This window comes from Mirounga angustirostris, unplaced genomic scaffold (genome assembly GCF_029215605.1).
Source record: "Mirounga angustirostris isolate CCGP_5_RB_7025 unplaced genomic scaffold, mMirAng1.0.hap1 SCAF_1, whole genome shotgun sequence".
Taxonomy (NCBI): Eukaryota; Metazoa; Chordata; class Mammalia; order Carnivora; family Phocidae; genus Mirounga; species Mirounga angustirostris.
Window position 1 is genome coordinate 173,014,549 of NW_026991709.1, and position 19,967 is coordinate 173,034,515.

General features: G+C 36.9%; 1 protein-coding gene across 1 annotated transcript in view; it reads right to left on the reverse strand.

Moving 5' to 3' along the window:
• Positions 1–6,732: 6,732 nt before the first annotated feature.
• The window catches only part of CNTN6 (contactin 6), a 312,379-nt gene continuing 299,144 nt past the window's right edge, over positions 6,733–19,967 (reverse strand). Inside the window, 5 exon segments of the mRNA XM_054504630.2 lie at positions 6,733–6,910; positions 6,912–6,972; positions 7,803–7,971; positions 8,731–8,843; positions 19,048–19,234. Coding sequence (XP_054360605.2) covers positions 6,868–6,910; positions 6,912–6,972; positions 7,803–7,971; positions 8,731–8,843; positions 19,048–19,234 — 573 coding nt within the window. The 3' untranslated portion in view covers positions 6,733–6,867.

Below are 19,967 nucleotides of genomic sequence, written 5' to 3' on the forward strand. Positions count from 1 at the left end.
AGATGTCAGATACTTTACTGAGTGTGATGGATGCAAGAGGGAATACAAAGAGAGGGTCCAGCTCTTCAGGAACTCATTTTATAGAAAAGTGAGACAAGAGATAAATAACATAATATATAACATAATTGGTATGATATATAAAAATAATAATATATATGATAGATAATATGACATAAGGCAATGTGAAATAATAGAAACTATAGGAAGTTTTCTGGTGCAGAAAATTAATTTCAGATAGATACATCCAGGATCTTAATTTTTATCAACAGGTATGAAGTGAATATTAATTTCTTTTTTTTAAGATTTTATTTAAGAGAGAGTGAGTGAGAGAGAGAGCATGAGCAAGGGGAGGGGGAGAAGCAGACTCTCCTGCTGAGCAGGGAGCCCGATGTGGGGCTCGATCTCAGGGATCATGACCTGAGCCGAAGGCCATCACTAAACGGACTGAGCCACTCAGGCACCCCAAATATTAATTCCTCTCCTGTCAATTAACAGCAACAGGTTGTAGGCAATTCAAATTGTCTTTAACTCATTACAATGCATTCTTCAGCAATCATCCAGCTCGAAATACCAAGGGATTCCAAACATTGCTCCAAATAATTTAAGCCATGTCCCTGCTTTGCTCTTAAGAGTCTCTTTAGGAACTTTTATACTCTCTTAAGAATTTAGAAGGATGAAAATAGCCCCATATGAGTTTGCAAGTCTAAATATAACAATAATTTAGGATAACAACACTTTCACTTTTAAACAAATAAGGAAAAAGATCTGATTTAGAAGGCCTATAATATATTCATTATGCTTTGCTGTCAGCAGAAAATAGGCTGAAATTAATCTGCTCAAAGTTGCGAGATTTTATAACTACTGTACTTAACGGTAATAAAAGTTGCCTACACTCATTATTGTTAGTATCTGAAGCCCTTGAGAATACTTGAAGTTTGTTATGAGTAAATATCATTTGAGAAACAAATTCTGTTGCTATGACATTTACTTCACACGCTGAAAATTCCATCATGGATGGATGTAGATTATTTTGTTTGAAAGAAAATTATGTGGTCCATGCAGGCTATTATGACAAAATTTGACAAAAATTTCAGTATCTCAAAATTATTACCTTTCAAACTTTCCAATTACTGTTTTCCTCTAGGCATGGTACCTGGTCTCAGTCACTAATGTATGCTTTTTCAAAGAGCCATTGCAAAAAGTCAATATATTTCTGGGAAAAAATCATCATAATAGAAATCATTAGAATTTATGAAGTGCTTTCCATCTTCAAAGTGATTTACAAACATTAATTAATCACCATCCAAGAATGGGTACCTACCCAACACACCATTCAGTTCCAGGAATAAATGACACATCTGCCGAGATTTTATCTAGCATACTTCTTAGTCTTTGACGGGGATGGGAAACAAAACACATCATTACATCAGGATTTCTTTTTTCTCTCATTGAGCTGCACCTTACTGCCTTTATTTAAAGTCATCAAATTTGCTTCTCTCCTGAGCTTTGCTCTGGACAAGGTAAGTATCTTCTAAGCCACACCTAACCAGATTGTAAAGTATGTTTTTTAAAACAGGAAAATAATTCTGATACTTTCTCAAAACTATTATATTCCACGAATTTTATTTTTATTTATCACTTCTTTCAAGAATAAATTATTTACCCACCCAAATCTGGAGTTTAGGTCAGCTTATTATTTTAGTCAGGCTATAAAAAAAAAATACTTATTTTCCTAAGGGAACTGGGGGAAAACAAATTGCCCTAACAGTTGGCTGCATAAATCTGTCCAGAAAGCAAAATATGTGTTGTAAGCATCATTCTCTCTGCCCAGGACTGTACTGAGTGCTGTCAAGAAGAAGAATATTAAAAATAATGGAGCAGACAAATTTACCTTTTTATAAAAATTATTTTGCTATGTAAAGAAATGAAAGAAATCTTAACAGCTGTTATATATATTTTCATAAAGAAAAGAAATGTTCATATGGAAAAGTAGAAAGCAAATAACCTCTAAATTTTAAAACATTGAAGAGGGGCACCTGGGTGGCTCAACTGGTTAAGCGTCTGACTCTTGATTTTGGTCCAGGTCATGATCTCAAGGTTGTGAGACAGCCCCGTGTCTGTCTCTGCGCTGGAACATGGAGCCTGCTTGAGATTCTCCCTCTCTCCCTGTGTCCCTCTCCCTTCCCCCCCAACCCTGAGCAGCTCGAGAGCATGTGCTTGCACTCTCTCTCTCAAAAAAAGAAAAATAATTAATTAATAAAATAATGAACAAATTCAGGATTTTGATATTCTTTTTTCATTATTATCTTGATTATATTAATAGCTTGTTATAAAAGGTTGACCAGACTTCCTAGACCTAAGGTTTATGTATATAAAAATTCCATAGAACACAGAACCTTGCTATTCAAGGGACACAGGGTAAGACTGTGACATACAAACTAGAAGTCAATAAACAAAACCAAGCCCACTAATTTGATGGTGATGAGATAAAGAAGTAAGTGTAAAAAATGATTAACTAACCATCAGTTATTTTCAAACTTTTGATTTTTCTCTAAAGATAAAAGCTTTAAATAAGAATAATTGAACTGATTTATATAAACTAACCTACTCTTTTTCTGCCAAGTAAGAATATTTTAAAATTGGACATGTAAAGCAAACCAGTATTTATACTCAACTTCATGTCATCAAAGAGTGGACATTTAACACAAAAAGCAGAAGAAAGCCGTAATCTCTTAAATAGTTCACAAATTATTCATTATTAAAATCTCATCACACTGTATGAACTTTTCTCATTTTTCACTGAACAATGAAAGTTTTATCACAGCTTTGCACTTGGGGACCTCTGAAACGCACCAGCAATTCTCAGTGGAGAGTAGAGATGGGTCAGAATTTCTGAGGGTTCTTTGTGGCTTGAAAAAGCATACTTAAAATACCCATTGTTTTAGTAATGAAAATTCAATTAACTAAGAGTCAAAGAAAGCTCAAGAAAGCTCAACACAATTACATAGGCTAGTGAAAATATAGAAATAAATTGGAAAAGCTGTACAGAGTGTGCGTGTGTCGTGAAAGGTAATGAAACACTGCCTCATACTAAAGGTAGTCCACTCTGCGGCTTGATGGACAATTGCAGGGTTTTGTTTTTTGTTTTTTGTTTTTTGTTTTAAAGATTTTATTCATTTATTTGACAGAGAGAAACATAGCAAGAGAGGGAACACAAGCAAGGGTAGTGGAAGAGGGAGAAGCAGGCTTCCCGCTGAGCAGGGAGCCCAATGCGGGGCTCGGTCCCAGGACCCTGGGATCATGACCCGAGCCGAAGGCAGACGCTCAATGACTGAGCCACCCAGGCGCCCCAAGAATTGCAGGGTTTTAAAGGAACTCAGAGATCTTGTAATCCAACATCTCATTTTTACAGATGAAGAAACTGTGAAGAATATTTCGATAATTCCATTTCAAAAGTTGATGAGGTTAGAATTGAATTATTTAAACTCATGAAAAACAACACCATAATGGTTATTTTTATGTGTCAATGTGACTGGGCTGCACGGGGCCCAGATATTTGGTTAATATTCTGGGTGTGTCTGTGAGGGAGTTTCTGGAGGAGTTTGAATCAGTAGAGAGTGAAGAAAACTGCCCTTTCCAATGTGACTGGACCTCATCCAATCCACTGAAGGCCTAAGTAAATAAAATAAAAGGCTATGGAAGAATTATTTCTGCCTGACAGTCTTCATGCTAGAACATCCATCCTCTCCTTTCATAGTCAGACTCAGAACAAAAATTATACCATAAGCTCTCCTGGTTCCCAGATCCAGGCTGGAGCTATGCCATTGGCTCTCCTGGTCTGGAATTCTTCGCCTCCATAACTGCATATCAATTCCTTATAATCTCCCTCTTTCTCTCTCTTTTTACATATATTTATACATGTGTGCAATTGTGTATACACACTCCTGCACACAAACACACATCCTATTGGTTCTGTTTCTCAGGAGAAACCTGACTAATTCAAGTACTGAGTTCAACAGTGATGTGATTACCAAATTCTTGAATTCTAATGTGACATACAAACTAGAAGTCAATAAACAATTAAATATGTAATTCTACAGCAAATAATATAATAATTATGGCATATGGGGAGTGTTTAAAAGTGAACATCTCAAAGAGTCTAGCTGATAAGATCTAGAGGCTTATAAAGAGTAGATTCATTTATGGGAGAGAATGATTATTTTACTGCATTTGAAGTCCAAGTAGATTCCAGATATCTCTCACTGTATTTGCTGTTAAAGATAGCAGGCATGTTCTCTTATTGACCACTTTCTGGTGTACAGTTAGAAAAGGGACACTGACCTGGGAGGATTTTAGTGTGAAGAATAGGAGAAGAGAGGACATGGAGCTGATTTGAAGTTAACATTACCTGGCAGCCCATGGCTTTACAGGGTCATAAATCTGCTGTGTCAAGTCTCCTAATCCTTATTTATTCCCTTTTCCTCTAAGCTGTTTCCAGGTGCAACCACATTTTTTTTCCTTCCTGTAAGAAGTACGGAAATAAGTTATCATGCTTAAAACAGTTTTTAACAGCAATATACTCGGTCATTAAAGGGATCCACTAGAAATCTCTCCTAAATATCAGGCAAGTACATACATCACACAGAATATCTTCCTGAAATGGATTGATGGAATCATTATTGGTTCCATTCTTTAGTCCCATTTAGTGTCCAGAGTAGGTACACTACTCATTTTTCTTGTAACTTTTTTGGATTTTGACATAAACATAGGCAGGATCTGTTTTCATAGTCTACTAGGCACTTAAGGAAATATAGTAACTTCTTTCATTAGGGGTTTAGTTCATAGCAGCAGATGATGGCAGCTCCATTTGTTGACAACTTACAATGTCGCATGCATTACACTAAATACTTGTGCATGTTATGTCCTTTAATCCTGATAATAGCAATATGGGGATGTTAAAATATGTGTCCAAGGCTCACTAAGAGTAGAGATTCAAATCAGTCAAGAGCCAAAGCAGATGCTATTTAATATTAATGCCAAGTTAGAGTCCAAAAAAATTAGTATGGGTTGATAAAAAATAAATATTAGATATTGAATAATGCATACTTTTAATACTCCAACAATCATGAATGAAAGCACAACTTCAAACCTGTAAGAGTTACTGATAAGAACTGCCTTAGCCTTCTTCAGACTTGTACACATATGACTATGTATCTAATTCACTTAATCATTGGAAACAAAAATCTCACAGTATATTTAACTCTCAATACCTGCTTTGAGGAGGAAGATACAAATCTTGTCTCTCACCAAGTTGAGAAAACCATTGAGACCATGTGGCCCTGGTATTTCTGGTCAATACAGATGTGTCGTGGACAGGCAGCTGTTAACATGAGTGTGCCAAATAGCATTTGCTATTGCTTATTTATTTTGCTCCATTGAAACACAACCATATCTTAGGGCATGGAGGAGAATAAGGCTCATTAATTTGTACTGTATGCTTGACACACTATTCAGGCGGGGAGAAATTCTGAACTGAAAAGTCATTGTCCATCTGCTGCTGACTACACTGGGTATTTTAAACAGCTCTAAAATACATTAGAAATGGAAAGGACAAAATCCAATTTTGAGGACCGTGTGATTTGAGGGTTGTGAGGATAATTCAAATATTTTCAACATAATTAAGAGGTCGCACCATGTGAAGAAGGCAAAACTAGTGTGACCATTTCTCAATCCTAGCTCCCCAGGACATCAAGTCTGATTGGCTGGGAGTGAGGGCAGACTGTCAGGAGGCCAAACTCCTCACGGCTCTTCGTGAAGGAAATGGATGGCCACATGGAATGGCATTAGCCCACTCATTAACCTTACCTTCTCTCGGAATTTTTCCAGAATGCAGTTCCAAGAAGTAGGACCACTGACTGAAATAGGCTCACCTTAGAGAAGAGTCGACCCGCAAACATCTTTTTAAGTCTTGGACAGTGTAGGATTATTTTTATAGTTGCAGGGAAGATTGACTATATATATATATATTGACCAAAATATCAAAAACTTGGTTAAATAATTCTGTTACTAGATTTATTTATTGTATGAAACAAGGCCACATGCATTGCTAACAATTTGTAATAATTACCTGAGATTTGTTCATGCAACTTTTTCCTTAGGAGAATTCAAAATTGATTTAAAAAATTAAATTTTGCTGTGAGAAATTGCTTATTATATACCAGAGTTGTTAGATTGTCTTAGATGGATGCTTATTTCCCTTTTCTCTTTCTTTGCCATAAAGCACTTTTTCCTGCCATTTTTCCTCCTAGAAAAGTGAGTTGAAAAGAACATCACGTATATACATATATTATTGGGTACAAATATTTCCCAGCCTCACCTCATTTAGAGGTAAAAGCACATCATCACCCTTTGGAATAGCTTACATTTTTAAAGAATCCCAACTATAAACAAATAATTACATTTTATTTCCAAGTAGGGTAAAAATTTTTAACACTGAAGTAAATTGCCTGGAGCACGTAAAAAATATACATCTTCTCTATGATAACTGCAACCTATTTCATATTTATCATCGTCATCAAGGGGAGCTATTTATATTTTCCATAGAAGTCACTTAAAAGCCATAGCAGTTACAAATCCACAGATTATCTGGCACTTTCTGAATGTATGTAATCATGTGTGAACTTTAAAATTCAAAAATGTTTAAAATTGTTTTATTAAGGTACTATAGATATTTACAAGATCTTAATAATATACACTTTTTTTTTCCTTTCCAAACAAGTCTGTATTAATAACGTATTTTGTGATGGGGGCTGGAGAGCTTATTTACAGAATGATTTGCTTTCAAAAAATTCTCGAAGACTTATGGTTTTATTCATCGTGTACATGGTTGAATTGTAAAACAGTAAAAAATGATGACAACTGACAGGGAGGAGACGCTAGGTTCTAAGGCCGGAATTCCTCTGGAACTCAAACCTGCAAAACATAAAAACAAAACAAAATACCTTGAGAAAAAATAAAATTGCTTGTTAGATTAAGTTTTCGTGCATCCTATCATTTCTCTTCTAATAACATGTGCTAGCACACTAGCTGCACTTACATTATATTTAATTTTAGCAAGTGTTGTTAGCCTTCTGTCCTAGGATAATTGTTTTAAATGTAAAAATGAACAAGAAAAATGCCTAAACTGGCCAAGTCTGACCGAAGGGTAGATTAGGATTTGCCAATGTGTGGTGGCTGAGGATTTCACCCAGCTACCACTTCAGGCAGTTGAGGCAGTTGGATTCTTCCAAAGCAGAAATAATCAACGATTATTACGTGCTAAATCTGACTGATTGGTGTTACTTGCTTAGAACACTGTATTGAGAGGATTTAAGAGTTGTGACTCAGCTCAGTATGCATGTCATGATTGATTAGAGATGCCTGCCACAGAAATGGGAATAGGAGTACCTGTGTTTCATAGATTTTCTATCCCTGCTCCCAGAAGCCTATGAGTACCCAGAAAAAAACTTTCTGATTTTTGTGCCCACAGAATGAATTCTGCACCAAAGACACACAATTGTGTGTGTTTTCTTTTGCTTCCTTTTTGAGATTCAAATGAAGAAACATAAAACTGTTTATAATATGTAAGCATGTTGCAAATTTGAGGGATTATTTAAAGAAAACTTGACTCATCACCTCTTGTTCACAACTGTAAATGGAAACATAGACCTTTTATTTTTTTCACCCAACCTTCAGAGAGCCTAGATCTCATGCTGCAGCTGTCTAGATTCAAAATCTACAACAGCGATGGTGATTCAACTTACTTGACATTTTTGGAATTCTAATTTCCTCACTGCTGCTTCCATCCCCACCATCGCTAACTGTTCTTATTTCAATCAAGTAGTCTTCTTCAAACGGAACCAGAAGCTCAGCCGATGTACTGTTTGTTTCCAAAATATGTGTTTTACTCTGTCTGTTTTGCCGGTACAGAATCTGAATAAAATGGTGAATCAAGTTAAATGGACAAGTCACTCTTTTTAAAGTCCAGACACTCTCATGGAACACTATGAGACATATCATTATAAATGCTGTACTCCTTGAATGGGAGTATCCAGTCCGTGCCTTTTCCTTAAATTTAATCATAAAAAAAAAGAGATTTTGTCTTTGGCCAATGCTTCTGAAATGAGAATAGATTTATCTCTATTAATTAAATAGCTTGAGGCTATTATCTTTGGAGGTCACTGTGAAAAGTCACTGGTTAGTATGGATCCATTTCAAATGTCTGAATACATGGATTTGCCAGGAGATGTTGTCCATTACAACTGATGGAAAAAATTTGCTATGGGTACTTGGCTATACTCTTGTTAGATTCTTTGTATGTTGTTAAAAGCTCACATCCTACTGCAGCCTAATTTCTAGAAATTCTACTTGAATATATTCTTGGACTTCATTCTCATCTCACCTTACTACCCACACACACCATCATATTTTGATGGCAAGGGGAGTCACTTGAAGAAAAATTGTTGCGTATTATTGAGTTTTATTCTTGTTGTTCCATGACACATTACTGTCCTCAGAATATAAAAATTTTCAATGAAGAATTTGAAAGCAGCAATGTTAAGTATTTTTCAAATATTTTTAAAAAGATTCCTGTATTTCCACATGCATAAATTTGTTTCTTATTTGGTTGTAACACTTTTGGTTCCTTAGTAACTTAAATGATATTAGTAAAGAAAAAAACAAAATACTCACCTTGTAGCCCAACACTTCAGACTCATTTTCCATGGTTTTTACGTGCTCCCAGTTCAGGCATAATTTAGAGTTTGTCAGCTTCCAGGCAATGTTAGCTGGTGGTTGGCTTGGAGCTTTAAGGAGATAATAAAAGATCCAAATGAATATTAATTAGCTCATGGTTACTGTATGACCCATCAACATGAAAAGGGAAAATAAGTCCTGGATGATTATCAAAGAAGAAGCAAAAATGTTTTCAGTGTCATTTGAAATATCATATTAATTCTCATCAGAATAAGAAAATTCATTTAAATTCTGGTCATTTGGGACTGTCTTTGTGACAAATTTATGAATTAATAATGGCTTGTTGCATATCTAGTATTAATTTATTAATCATTGTTGTTGAGTTTGTTTACTTTACCATACATAAATAGATGGAGGGCTCTGTTATCTAGTGTTCCATTTGGTCATCAATCAATGAGCATGTCAAGCAAATTCAGGCTGCAAACCTTTTATACATATCAACACAGAGGTGTTAATTCCTGGTAGTCTTTTCCTTTTTAATCTTATATTAGTTGGGACTCTTTGACTTTAAGTAACACAATCAACTCAAGATATGATAAGCAAAATAGTAAGAGATTGTGAAGCATATTGGGGAATTTCTTAGAACTCCTGCCAAATGCAGCAGAGCTTTAAGAGGGACCAAATAAAAATGTCAAAAAGTCAAGAAGTTCTTTCTGTTTCCCACAGTAGTGTTTGCTGCAAGCTCATCTTCCTATAGACCACTATTTTGTCATTCTCAGGGTATGTGGCACAAATCATGACTGTTCTCCATATCTGACATTTGAAACCTACTCTGTTCAGAGATAGTCCAGTCTAGAAGTCCCAGGAGAAAGATGATGATTGACTTAATTTGGCCATGTTTATCTTAGCCTAATCAATTGTGGCTAGATAGTGAGAAGAATGCATGTCATTTAATATAGAGCTGTTGGGAACCCAGAAAAAAGAAAACCATTACAAACTGGGTGATCATCCCAAAAGGCATTTACTTTAAATCCAAAATGCAGTTTTTAGTTCCCTGAAATTAATGTTGTCTCGGAGAAAGATGGTAAGTAAAAGGGACAATGGCTCTAAGGTAATGGACCTAGTCCAACTGGAGAATTCTACATATGAGAAAACTAGAATCCAGATTGGGAGGCCACTTATCCAAAAGCTAGCAGTTAAAGGGTGACTGAGTCACAACAGAATCCCGGTCTCTTGATTTCCAAGCTGGTGATCCTCCATGACAACATGCTGCTTCTCAAAGATTTGAGTCCACATGATTATTTTTGAGATTCAGAAAACTGGAGAGATTAAAAATAATTCAGCTGGAAGGCAGAGGCAAAGATAAAACTACCCAGCAAGATGTTTTTGGCATCTTATTTGAATTTGTGAGGCTGAATGAGCATAATATTTAACTCATTATAACACTGATGGAAATGGAAATGATTTCTTTTAGAGCTTTGACCCAACTGCTATTTATTCTCTTATATGTCACTGGAAAAGTCTCAGGGTGTCTGACATTGCATTATCATATATTCCCCTGTTACCATAAACCCACAGGGACATTATTCTTGTTCACCTAGTTACTTACACCTCAGCTGGGACATGGCCAAGAGATAAATGTTTCCCCCTCTTCTCCCAGTGGGGCTCAGTTCATATTTTATAATGGATTTGTCACATTGAATTATAGTTATTCTTGATCATGTGTTTCTTTAAATTTATTGAGGTCATGCGCCTTGTCCAACTCTGTATTACCAACTATTGGCACAGTGGTTGGCATATAGGAGACATACAATCATATATGTTGAATAAATGACTACAATAAGATGGCTAAGGAAAACCCACTAGGAGTCCTGACTGTTTTTCTCAGGTCATATTGACTATGTGCTGGGCTGTGTACAGACACATAGGTGACACAATGTGGCCAATTCATTCATTATGCTTTCCTATAATCAAGATCAATTGCCGTGGCCAAACCTACAATAATTCATATGATTTATAAGATAGACCGGCCAATTGGATTAAACATGCCTTAGGACATTTCCTGACAATACAAGCCCAATCGTAATTAAAGGCCTAAGAGTTTTGCACTTAGTAAGTACTTAATGCATGTTTGTCACTATATTTATTTCTGAAGGACTAGATGTCAACAATAATTGTTTTGTAACTATTCCCCCTCAACTATCCCAGAGTGCCTTCTCTAATCTTTTTCTCAGTTATAAAAGAGATAATATAAAAATTCTCACAAGATTCCATAGTTTTAATATCTAGTATGCTCTTGTGGCACATTTCTTTTACTTCTGTTCTTCAAAAAGAAGCACTAACATTAATGACATCATAGAATCAATACAGAGAAAATATAGATTTACTCCTTTGATGTCACTGGCAGTGACGGACTCTGAAGTTTTCATCTCTTTCTGTGTCTATTTTGTTTGTTTTTTTAGAGTAAAAGCACTGTTTTCAACACCATGAATCCACTGGTGAAGCTCCAGGCTGGGAGACAGAACTGACTTCTATCAACTATGTGGACAAGGAGTTTATGACTATGGCCACAACACCAAAATGTTTGTATTTGTTTCTTCATCTACCAAAGCATAAGTAAAGTATTCTGTGGACATAAAATGAGAAGAGGTTTATCAGGAATGAGTTCTTGGCATGAATGGCCAATGGCACAGATCACTTAGAATGCTTTACTCTCTTGCTATCCAGGAGGTGGAAAGGGCTGGCCTTAAAAGTCAGAGAGATGTGAATCTGTATCTAGTCTCTTCCAGGAGGCCTGGTTTTCCATCTTTGGAATGAGACAAGAATCTCCTAGTTTATAAGATTTTTAGTTTATCTGTACTAAAATATGAAAGGTTCCTCACTTGGTTAGTGGTACATGCTAAAAAACTCAGTACCTGCTAATTCTACTTCCTGAGAGTAACAATTCTCCAGTGTGGTCTTATGACATAATCAATTTTTCAATTGTGTTCAAAGTGGTTTGTTAGTAGTAATACAATTCCAAAGTTTGCAAATGATCCACTTCTTAAATATAATTAGGGTAAATTTAAGATTTGCCCTTCATAATATTGCTCTTCTTGGGTTCTTTATATGCTTTTTGAAAGACAGATAAAGTGGTAGAGTTTTAGCCAATTATCTGGGAAATTATCATAGTCTATCATCTTTCTTATCTTTGTCCATGAGGATGACTCCAATGCCAATGCCTTTTGTCTAGTATTTAAATAAAAACTTCCTGAAAGTTGCTTTAGAAAGTTGCTTAATATGAACACTATTAACTGTTCTGGTTTCATGAGCTTAATGTACTTGATTAAACTGGATTTCAAATACCTATGATGACATTGAGATTTCTATTGCCTTGAACATCTAAAACACTGTCACATGGATAATATGAAACACATGCCATGGATGTTTGTACCAAGTTGGCCAATGGGAAACTCAACAAACAAGCATTTTTCTAATTTTAAAAATCTTTCTGGGCAATTTTCAAAGACTAAATCATTTTCTATTAATCAAATGACAGAGCAACATTAAACTAGCCCTCTACAGCTCTAATGGTTTCCCTGTGATCAATTTTTCTGTAGATGGCATTTATATTCAACTGTAGTTCACACTGTGAACTCAATTCAAAAACAACTTCTTATGTTACACTTCTAAGTAACAGCATGGGGTTGACATTTGGGCAAGAGAGAAAGAACATAAGTGCAAGATGAAATAAAAGCTTAATTGCAAATTTACAGCAAGAAAAATCCAGTACAGAGTACTAGTCAGTCAATGACAGGGGCCAAATTGAGCCAAAATTTACAAACACTTTGTGTTGCTGGGTCTGAGTATTTCTTTCTATACAAGTAGTGTTGTTGCTGTGGGTTTTTTTTTTTTCTTTTCTTCTTGGAATTGATGTAAATATTTTTATCCTTTTGATTGTAAGTCTAAATTCTGTTTAAGTGATATCTCTGTGGATCACAATACATTTGCAGTGCCCCTCAGTTGTCTTTTGGAAATAGATCGTTTTCACTAAGCTGTGATACTGTTAAATCACTGATAATCACTTTTTAAAAAAAAGGGGGGGGGGCAACAACATCACCAGTAACAATAATAACAAAGTTTTCAGAAGCTTTGCATATGCTGTTCTTTCTGTCTGGAGATCCCTTTGCCCACTAGCTCCTTTTCATGTTTTATGTCATATCAAAATATATACCCTTCACTTCATAGGTCCTCCTTTTTATGTATATCTCAGCTTCTTAATTTATTTGTACCACCTTTCATAATCTATAATTATTTAATTTTTGTTTTGTTTTGTTTTCTTTTAGGTTGCCTCTTCACTAAAAGAGAAATTGCCTGAAGTCAGAGATCTTGGCTGTTTTAATCTCCATCAGGCACTAACCTATGCATAGCTCATGGGAGGCACTATTTTCTTGAGTGATCGACTGAATCATCATATTTCCAAAAAATGGTTCTGTCTTCTGTTAAGCTTACCCAATCAGAATGGGCAGATATTTTGGTAAATGTGAGCTTTGCTTTCTGGGAATTTACAATGGATGATCAAGTAACAGACTGAAAATCTAGACAGTGACAGTATGACTGTATGATGGATGCAGAGTTTTTGCTGTCACCACTATTCCGAGGTAATCTTGATGTCATCTCAAGGACATGGAAAATCAAAGTTAGATCCAGGGATAGCATTTGGAGTCAGAGCTATCTTCAATGTCTCATTAAAGCCATCCCTCATCTACACTTTGATTGTCCTTTCATGACCCTTGAAGAAAATTTCTCCAACGATTTATTTATAAAGAGAAAGAAAGTAGAAAGTGCTTTCCTGCTTTAAGAAATGCAAAGAAAGTGAAATCACTATAGAAGAAGTATAAATACATGTTACCATGCACTGAGCTCTCGCTGTACGGCAGCCTCTGGGGCACCTTGGTGTTCATAATATCCTTTAGTTCTCAGAGCAAACTCCAGAGGAAAGTATCATCATCTCTGTTTTTCAGATGAGAAAATGGGTTCTGAGTTATGGGGGAATTAGACCTGCCACACAGGTAGTACATGGCTTAGCTGAGACTCACAGCCAACCTTCTTTCACTCAGGAGTCCCTTTCTCTTTCCAACACTATCTCAAAATGGGCCAGCGTCATGGGACACCCAGCAAATACATTAAAGGGGAAAATATGGGAAACTTATAGATCAGTAAGAAGGACATGTGACTGTTGACAGGTATGGCAGGGGCACAACACACTGAGAGAATACATTAAGTTAGACAAGGGGATGTTAAACTGTAGGTCACTAAGTCTGGGGCTGCCAAGGCTGGACAAGGAGAGAAAGGGAGTTTGGCACAGATGGTGAAAGATTCTCTTAGCTTTTGTTCTGTGGAGTAGAGAAGACAATGAAATTTTGGAAGAATAGGGCATGATTCCATTTTATGAAGAAAAATCCAAAGACCATTTGAGGTTTGGACTGAAGATTTAAGTCTGGAGAAAGAGGGACTATTTAGATGGTGAGAGATGAAGATTATAAATTAGCACAGCGTTCATGGGATGAAGAGATTCAGAGAACCCATATTCATAGTGTCTCTGTCTGACAGATGCCCAAAGAACCTTTCTAAGCATTTGTTTTCTTATATCTAGGAATTAAAATATGAAATTCCTTGATTTGTTGTAAGAATTAAATGAAATAATGCACTGGAAAATTAACTCAGGGCTTGGGATATAGACATGCTCAGTATTTTGTAACTGTGGTAAACAGAATTAGGCCCCCTCCCTCAAAAAGTTCCATATCCTAATCCCCAGAACTTGTGGGATTAGTATTTTTTTTTTTAAAGATTTTATTTATTTATTTGAGAGAGAGAATGAGAGACAGAGAGCATGAGAGGGAGGAGGGTCAGAGGGAGAAGCAGACTTCCTGCCGAGCAGGGAGCCCGATGCGGGACTCGATCCAGGGACTCCAGGATCATGACCTGAGCCGAAGGCAGTCGCTTAACCAAGTGAGCCACCCAGGAGCCCCCGGAATTAGTATTTTTAATCATCCCTCTTTTCTTGACTAAATCAAAGAAATAAAAACCCTTGTAATTCCTAATTTTTTATATGGAAAAGGGGACTGTGCAGATGAGATTAAATTAAGGATCTTTAGAAGGGCAAACGAAACTGAGGCAGGAGGGCCAGAGTCAGAGGAGATATGATGACGGAAGCAGAGGATTGGAATCACGGGCAGATTTGAAGACACTAAGCTGCTGGCCTTGAAAACAGAGGAAGGGGTCACAGCTAAGGTGTGTAGGTGGTCTTTAAAAGCCAGAAACCACAAGGAAACACATGTTTTTCTGGACACTCGAAAAGGAGCGCAGCCTATGCCAACACCTTAATTTCCAACACTGAAACTCATTTCTGACTTCTGACCTCTAGAAAAGTATGATAATAAATTCAGATTGCTTTAAACCCCTAAGTTGTGGAAATCCGAACAGCAACAATAAGAATCTAAAACACTTTGTATCTCATTTTCACAATGTCAATGATACAGAATGTTACAGGATGAAATTAGAGGTTTAATTTGTATTCAAATATGATGAGATAGAGACTTGTAGAACTTATTCTCAAGTCCTTGTTGGCTGTTTTGATCACAACACTGAAGCATAGAGATTGGTAAAAGCCAAATTCAAGAAATATTGAAACAAATTTGCCATAAAGAAATTAGGAATTATAAGGTTTTTTGATTTAATCAAGAAAGAAGGTGAATTCTTTTTTTTTTTTAAAGATTTTATTTATTTATTTGAGACAGAGAGAATGAAAGAGACAGAGAGCACATGAGAGGGGGAGGGTCAGAGGGAGAAGCAGGCTCCCTGCCGAGCAGGGAGCCTGATGTGGGACTCGATCCAGGGACTCCAGGATCATGACCTGAGCCGAAGGCAGTCGCTTAACCGACTGAGCCACCCAGGCGCCCCGAAGGTGAATTCTTAAAATAACTAAACTTCGTTTTAAATTTTCTGACCCCCATCTCACTTTTCTCTCAGCAGATGTATTCTAACATTACATCTTGGGGAGATTACTCCTTGTTAATCAAACTGTTTTCAAAAGATATGTTCCACACTCTTTGATGAAGATGATCATGTGTTAATGCTCAAACAAACTACCAATAATCTTCTTGGCATTTAATCCAAATTTCAGTTAAGCCCACTTGAAGTATCAAGTACTTAAAGTAGGTCAACTGAACAAACTTGAGATCACCATGTCAAAAATGAGTTTTCTACCTAAACATGGAGGATAGGTTAGCATAAACTAATACATGGTTGATTTAAGTTGTATGGACAATCAAACTGGCAAATTCAGGTTGCAGAAAAAAATTATTTTTTAAGTTTTTAAAGATATACACAATCTTTTTAAAGTAGTTTATTGTTCAAGTCTCAGTCCACCTTAAACTGGTCAATAGTAACATGTAATATGACCTGACTTAAACATTGCCTCAATAACTGCATTATCATGTCTGTCCATTTATCACAATACAAATCTGTGAGGTTTTTTTTAATGCTATCTTTTTTTTTTTTTAAGATTTTATTTATTTATTTGACAGAGAGATAGAGAGCACAAGTAGTCAGAGTGGCAGGCAGAGGGAGAGGGAGAAGCAGGCTCTCCGCTGAGCAGGGAGCCGGACGTGGGGCTCGATCCCAGGACCCTGGGATCATGACCTGAGCCGAAGGCAGCCACTTAACCGACTGAGCCACCCAGGTGCCCCTTTAATGCTATCTTTACACATTTTTAATCACCCTTGATTTTGCCTGAGATAGAAACTGAATGACACACAAGATGTTCTGTGAGTTTGGCATCTCTCAGTCAGCTAGAATGAAATGCCTGGGCAATCTTAAAACCACTGAATGACTGGAAATTCCATACAGATTTGCAGATTAGCTGGAAGAGGCCAGACTCCAGAAGGACTCCGGAAGCAAATCATTCTTACCAGCATATGGCAATGGCTTCATTGATATGGTCAGCATGGGATAAAACAAGAAGAGGAATAGAACTATATTTCTAGCTAGTCAGTTCTTGAGGATAGCTCATGACCCAATTTCTTTCCAACTGGGTGGATTGGAAGAGAGCTGGGTTAAGAATTGTTGGTCGCACATACTCTACCCTTGAAATGGACTGATCCCAGAGCCTTTTTGTTCATCTGTTTGTTTTTTTCTTAGCAAGAAACTTTGTATTTTCCAAGGTGCTCCTATAATCAGCACCACATTTGTGCCTCACCAATGATTTGGGAAAGGGGTGAGGGCAGAGAGAATTTTTACTCAGTAGATAAGAAAATTAAAGAAGAAAAAATGGAATGTCTTATTCTGTTTCAGGTCATGAGTTAGAGATGTATCCAGAAATAGAACACAGGTCTTTGGCTGCTGGCCTGGTGATGTGGACAGAAGTGGATTGTGTATTCTATAATCAAAAGTTTAATAGCTGAGATGGTTTCTAAGTTCTTTTTGGATAGGACAAATATATGTATATGGGAAAAAACTTTATATCACTTAATTTTCAAACTATGTCCCAGCACTTATTCTTTTTCAATATACAGGAGAGAAAAGAATACTGCATTTAAAAGCAAGCTATACAGGGGAGGCTGGGTGGCTCAGTCATTAAGCGTCTGCCTTCGGCTCAGGTCATGGTCCCAGGGTCCTGGGATCGAGCCCTGCATCGGGCTCGCTGCTCGGCGGGAAGCCAGCTTCTCCCTCTCCTACTCCCCCTGCTTGTGTTCCCTCTCTCACTGTGCCTCTCTCTGTCAAATAAATAAATAAAATCTTTTAAAAAATAAAAAATAAATAAAAGCAAGCTATACATTTCCTGTGTATCCATTTAGTCTTCCTCAAAATTCAGCAACTATATTTGAACTATATAATGTTTGAACTGTTTCTCAAAATTAAGCAACTATATTTGAATCCTTTTTTCCATCAGGATTCAGAGACCAAAGAATGTGTTTTTAAAAGCCTGTGAGCACAAATAATTTATGTTCATCTATAACATGTAAGGAATATACAAATATTATACAATCATAAAAAGTACATATGGCAGATATTACTACATCATATTTGATCACTGTGTTTCATATTATAGAATATTTGAGTGATGCCAGACTCCCTCATAGGATAAACACAGCAACAATCCAGTATTCATCCTTTATTCAGTAGGCCTTGCCTATGTGAAAGACAGCTGGCTGACTACTAAGGGAGTTAAAAAGAAGCAGAAGAGTTAATTCTTAAATTTGAGGGACTTCCAAGTACACTGCAATGATAAGCTATTCTAGAAAGAAAGATCTAGACATCTGGCAGTGCTAAGATCACCTCGGAATACAGTCTAATACTAAGCATTTTCTAAAGGATATACTAGAGGGGCGCCTGGGTGGCTCAGTCGGTTAAGCAGCTGACTCTTGATTTTGGTTCAGGTCATGATCTCAAGGTCTTGGGATCAAGCCTTGTGTCAGGCTCTGTCCACACTCAACAGGGAGTCTCCTGTCTACTTGAGGATTCTCTCTCTCCCTCTCCCTTTCTCTCCCCCCCTAAAATAAATAGAATATATGGGCTTAGATCCTATGACCTGTCACTCACTAATTAGATAGGTTACTTTTCTGAGAAGGGGCCAATATAGGCTCTACCTCACTGGGTTGTTGCTATAATGTTTAAATAAGATATTCCTGGTAGGGCGCCTGGGTGGCTCAGTCGTTAAGCAGCTGCCTTTGGCTCAGGTCATGATCCCAGGGTCCTGGGATCGAGTCCCACATCAGGCTCCTTGCTCAGTGGGGAGCCTGCTTCTCCCTCTGCCTGGGCCTGCCACTCCCCTGCTTGTGCTCTCTCTTTCTCTCTCTGACAAATAAATAAATAAAATCTTAAAAAACACTAAAGGACGTACTAGATACTTTCTTTATGTCTTTCCTTCTTGAAGAGAGCCCTGTGAGGAAATAGGTACTATTTTTCTCTCATTTTCCAGGTGAGGCTATTGAGACCCTGAAAGTTTAAATAACCACCCAACAATCCAAGGATGAGAGGTCAGGTTTTGAACTCCAGTTGGGGGAGGGCATCGGAACATATGCTTTTAAACATTCACTCTTCTGTCTTTAATCTCTATACTCAGAATATTTTTTCTTTTGGAATTTCAAAAAGATCAAATGGTTTCTTTGGATTGTTATGAGAAAGTTTCAACAATTGTCCATATTTAAAGGGTAAACTAGCCAAACAAAGCAATCAGTAAAATGATGAGGTGGGAGGAATGAAATGGAGATTGAGCAAATATGTTTCTACTTATAGATGAGTCTTGGTCCTTGCTGTGGGATGCATACTTACGAGACTTTCTGGTGGTAACATTGACTGGGGGGCTTGAGGGCCCTGCTCCAGCAGTGTTGTAAGCTCTCACGGAAGCAAAGTAGATGGTATTGGCTTTCAGCCCTGTAATGTTTTTGGTTGTGACATTCCCACTGACGCTAATTTTCCTAATCATGGATTCTTTGGAGTCATCTGTCCAGTATAATACCTGATCATTAAAAACAAAGAACAAATAATTCATTATTTCTCAGCAGCTATCAACCATGGTAGGGTATGGGAAGAAACAGGAACATAAATAGAAGAATATTTTCTAATTATAATGGTTATACAACAACAACAAAATAATCAAGGTCTAATGTTTATAGGGAGGAAATTTAAAAATACAAATTCACAATGGAAATTAGAGAAACTAGAGGTTTTTTAAGAATACCAAAATAAAGTGGGGCACCTGGGTGGCTCAGTCAGTTAAGTGCCAGACACTTGATTTTGGCTTGGGTCGTGATCTCGGGGTCATGAGATCGAACCCCACGCTGGGCTCTGTGCTCAGTGCAGTGTCTTCTTGGGATTTTCTCTGTTCCTCTCCCTCTGCCCCTCCCCCACCAAATAAAATAAATAAATAAAATCTTTAAAGAAAGAAAAGGAATACCAAAAGAAAGTATTTCATGAGCTCTCTAAATGTTATCAGCTTAAACAAAGGGTATATAATAACTTGGACCAAAACAAGATTCATACCATCAATCAAGGACGTTGGTTATGATGTTTACTCTTGACATTTCCTCCAGAGTTCTTTGAATGACAGGTTAATTAATAATTCAACTTATATCAAGCTCTTCCTATACATTAGCACCAACTTAGGCACATAGAAAAAGACAAAAGAGAATAAAGCTTGGTGCCTGCCTAGGATTCCCTTATAATCTCATTAAGAGATTAGAATATATAGG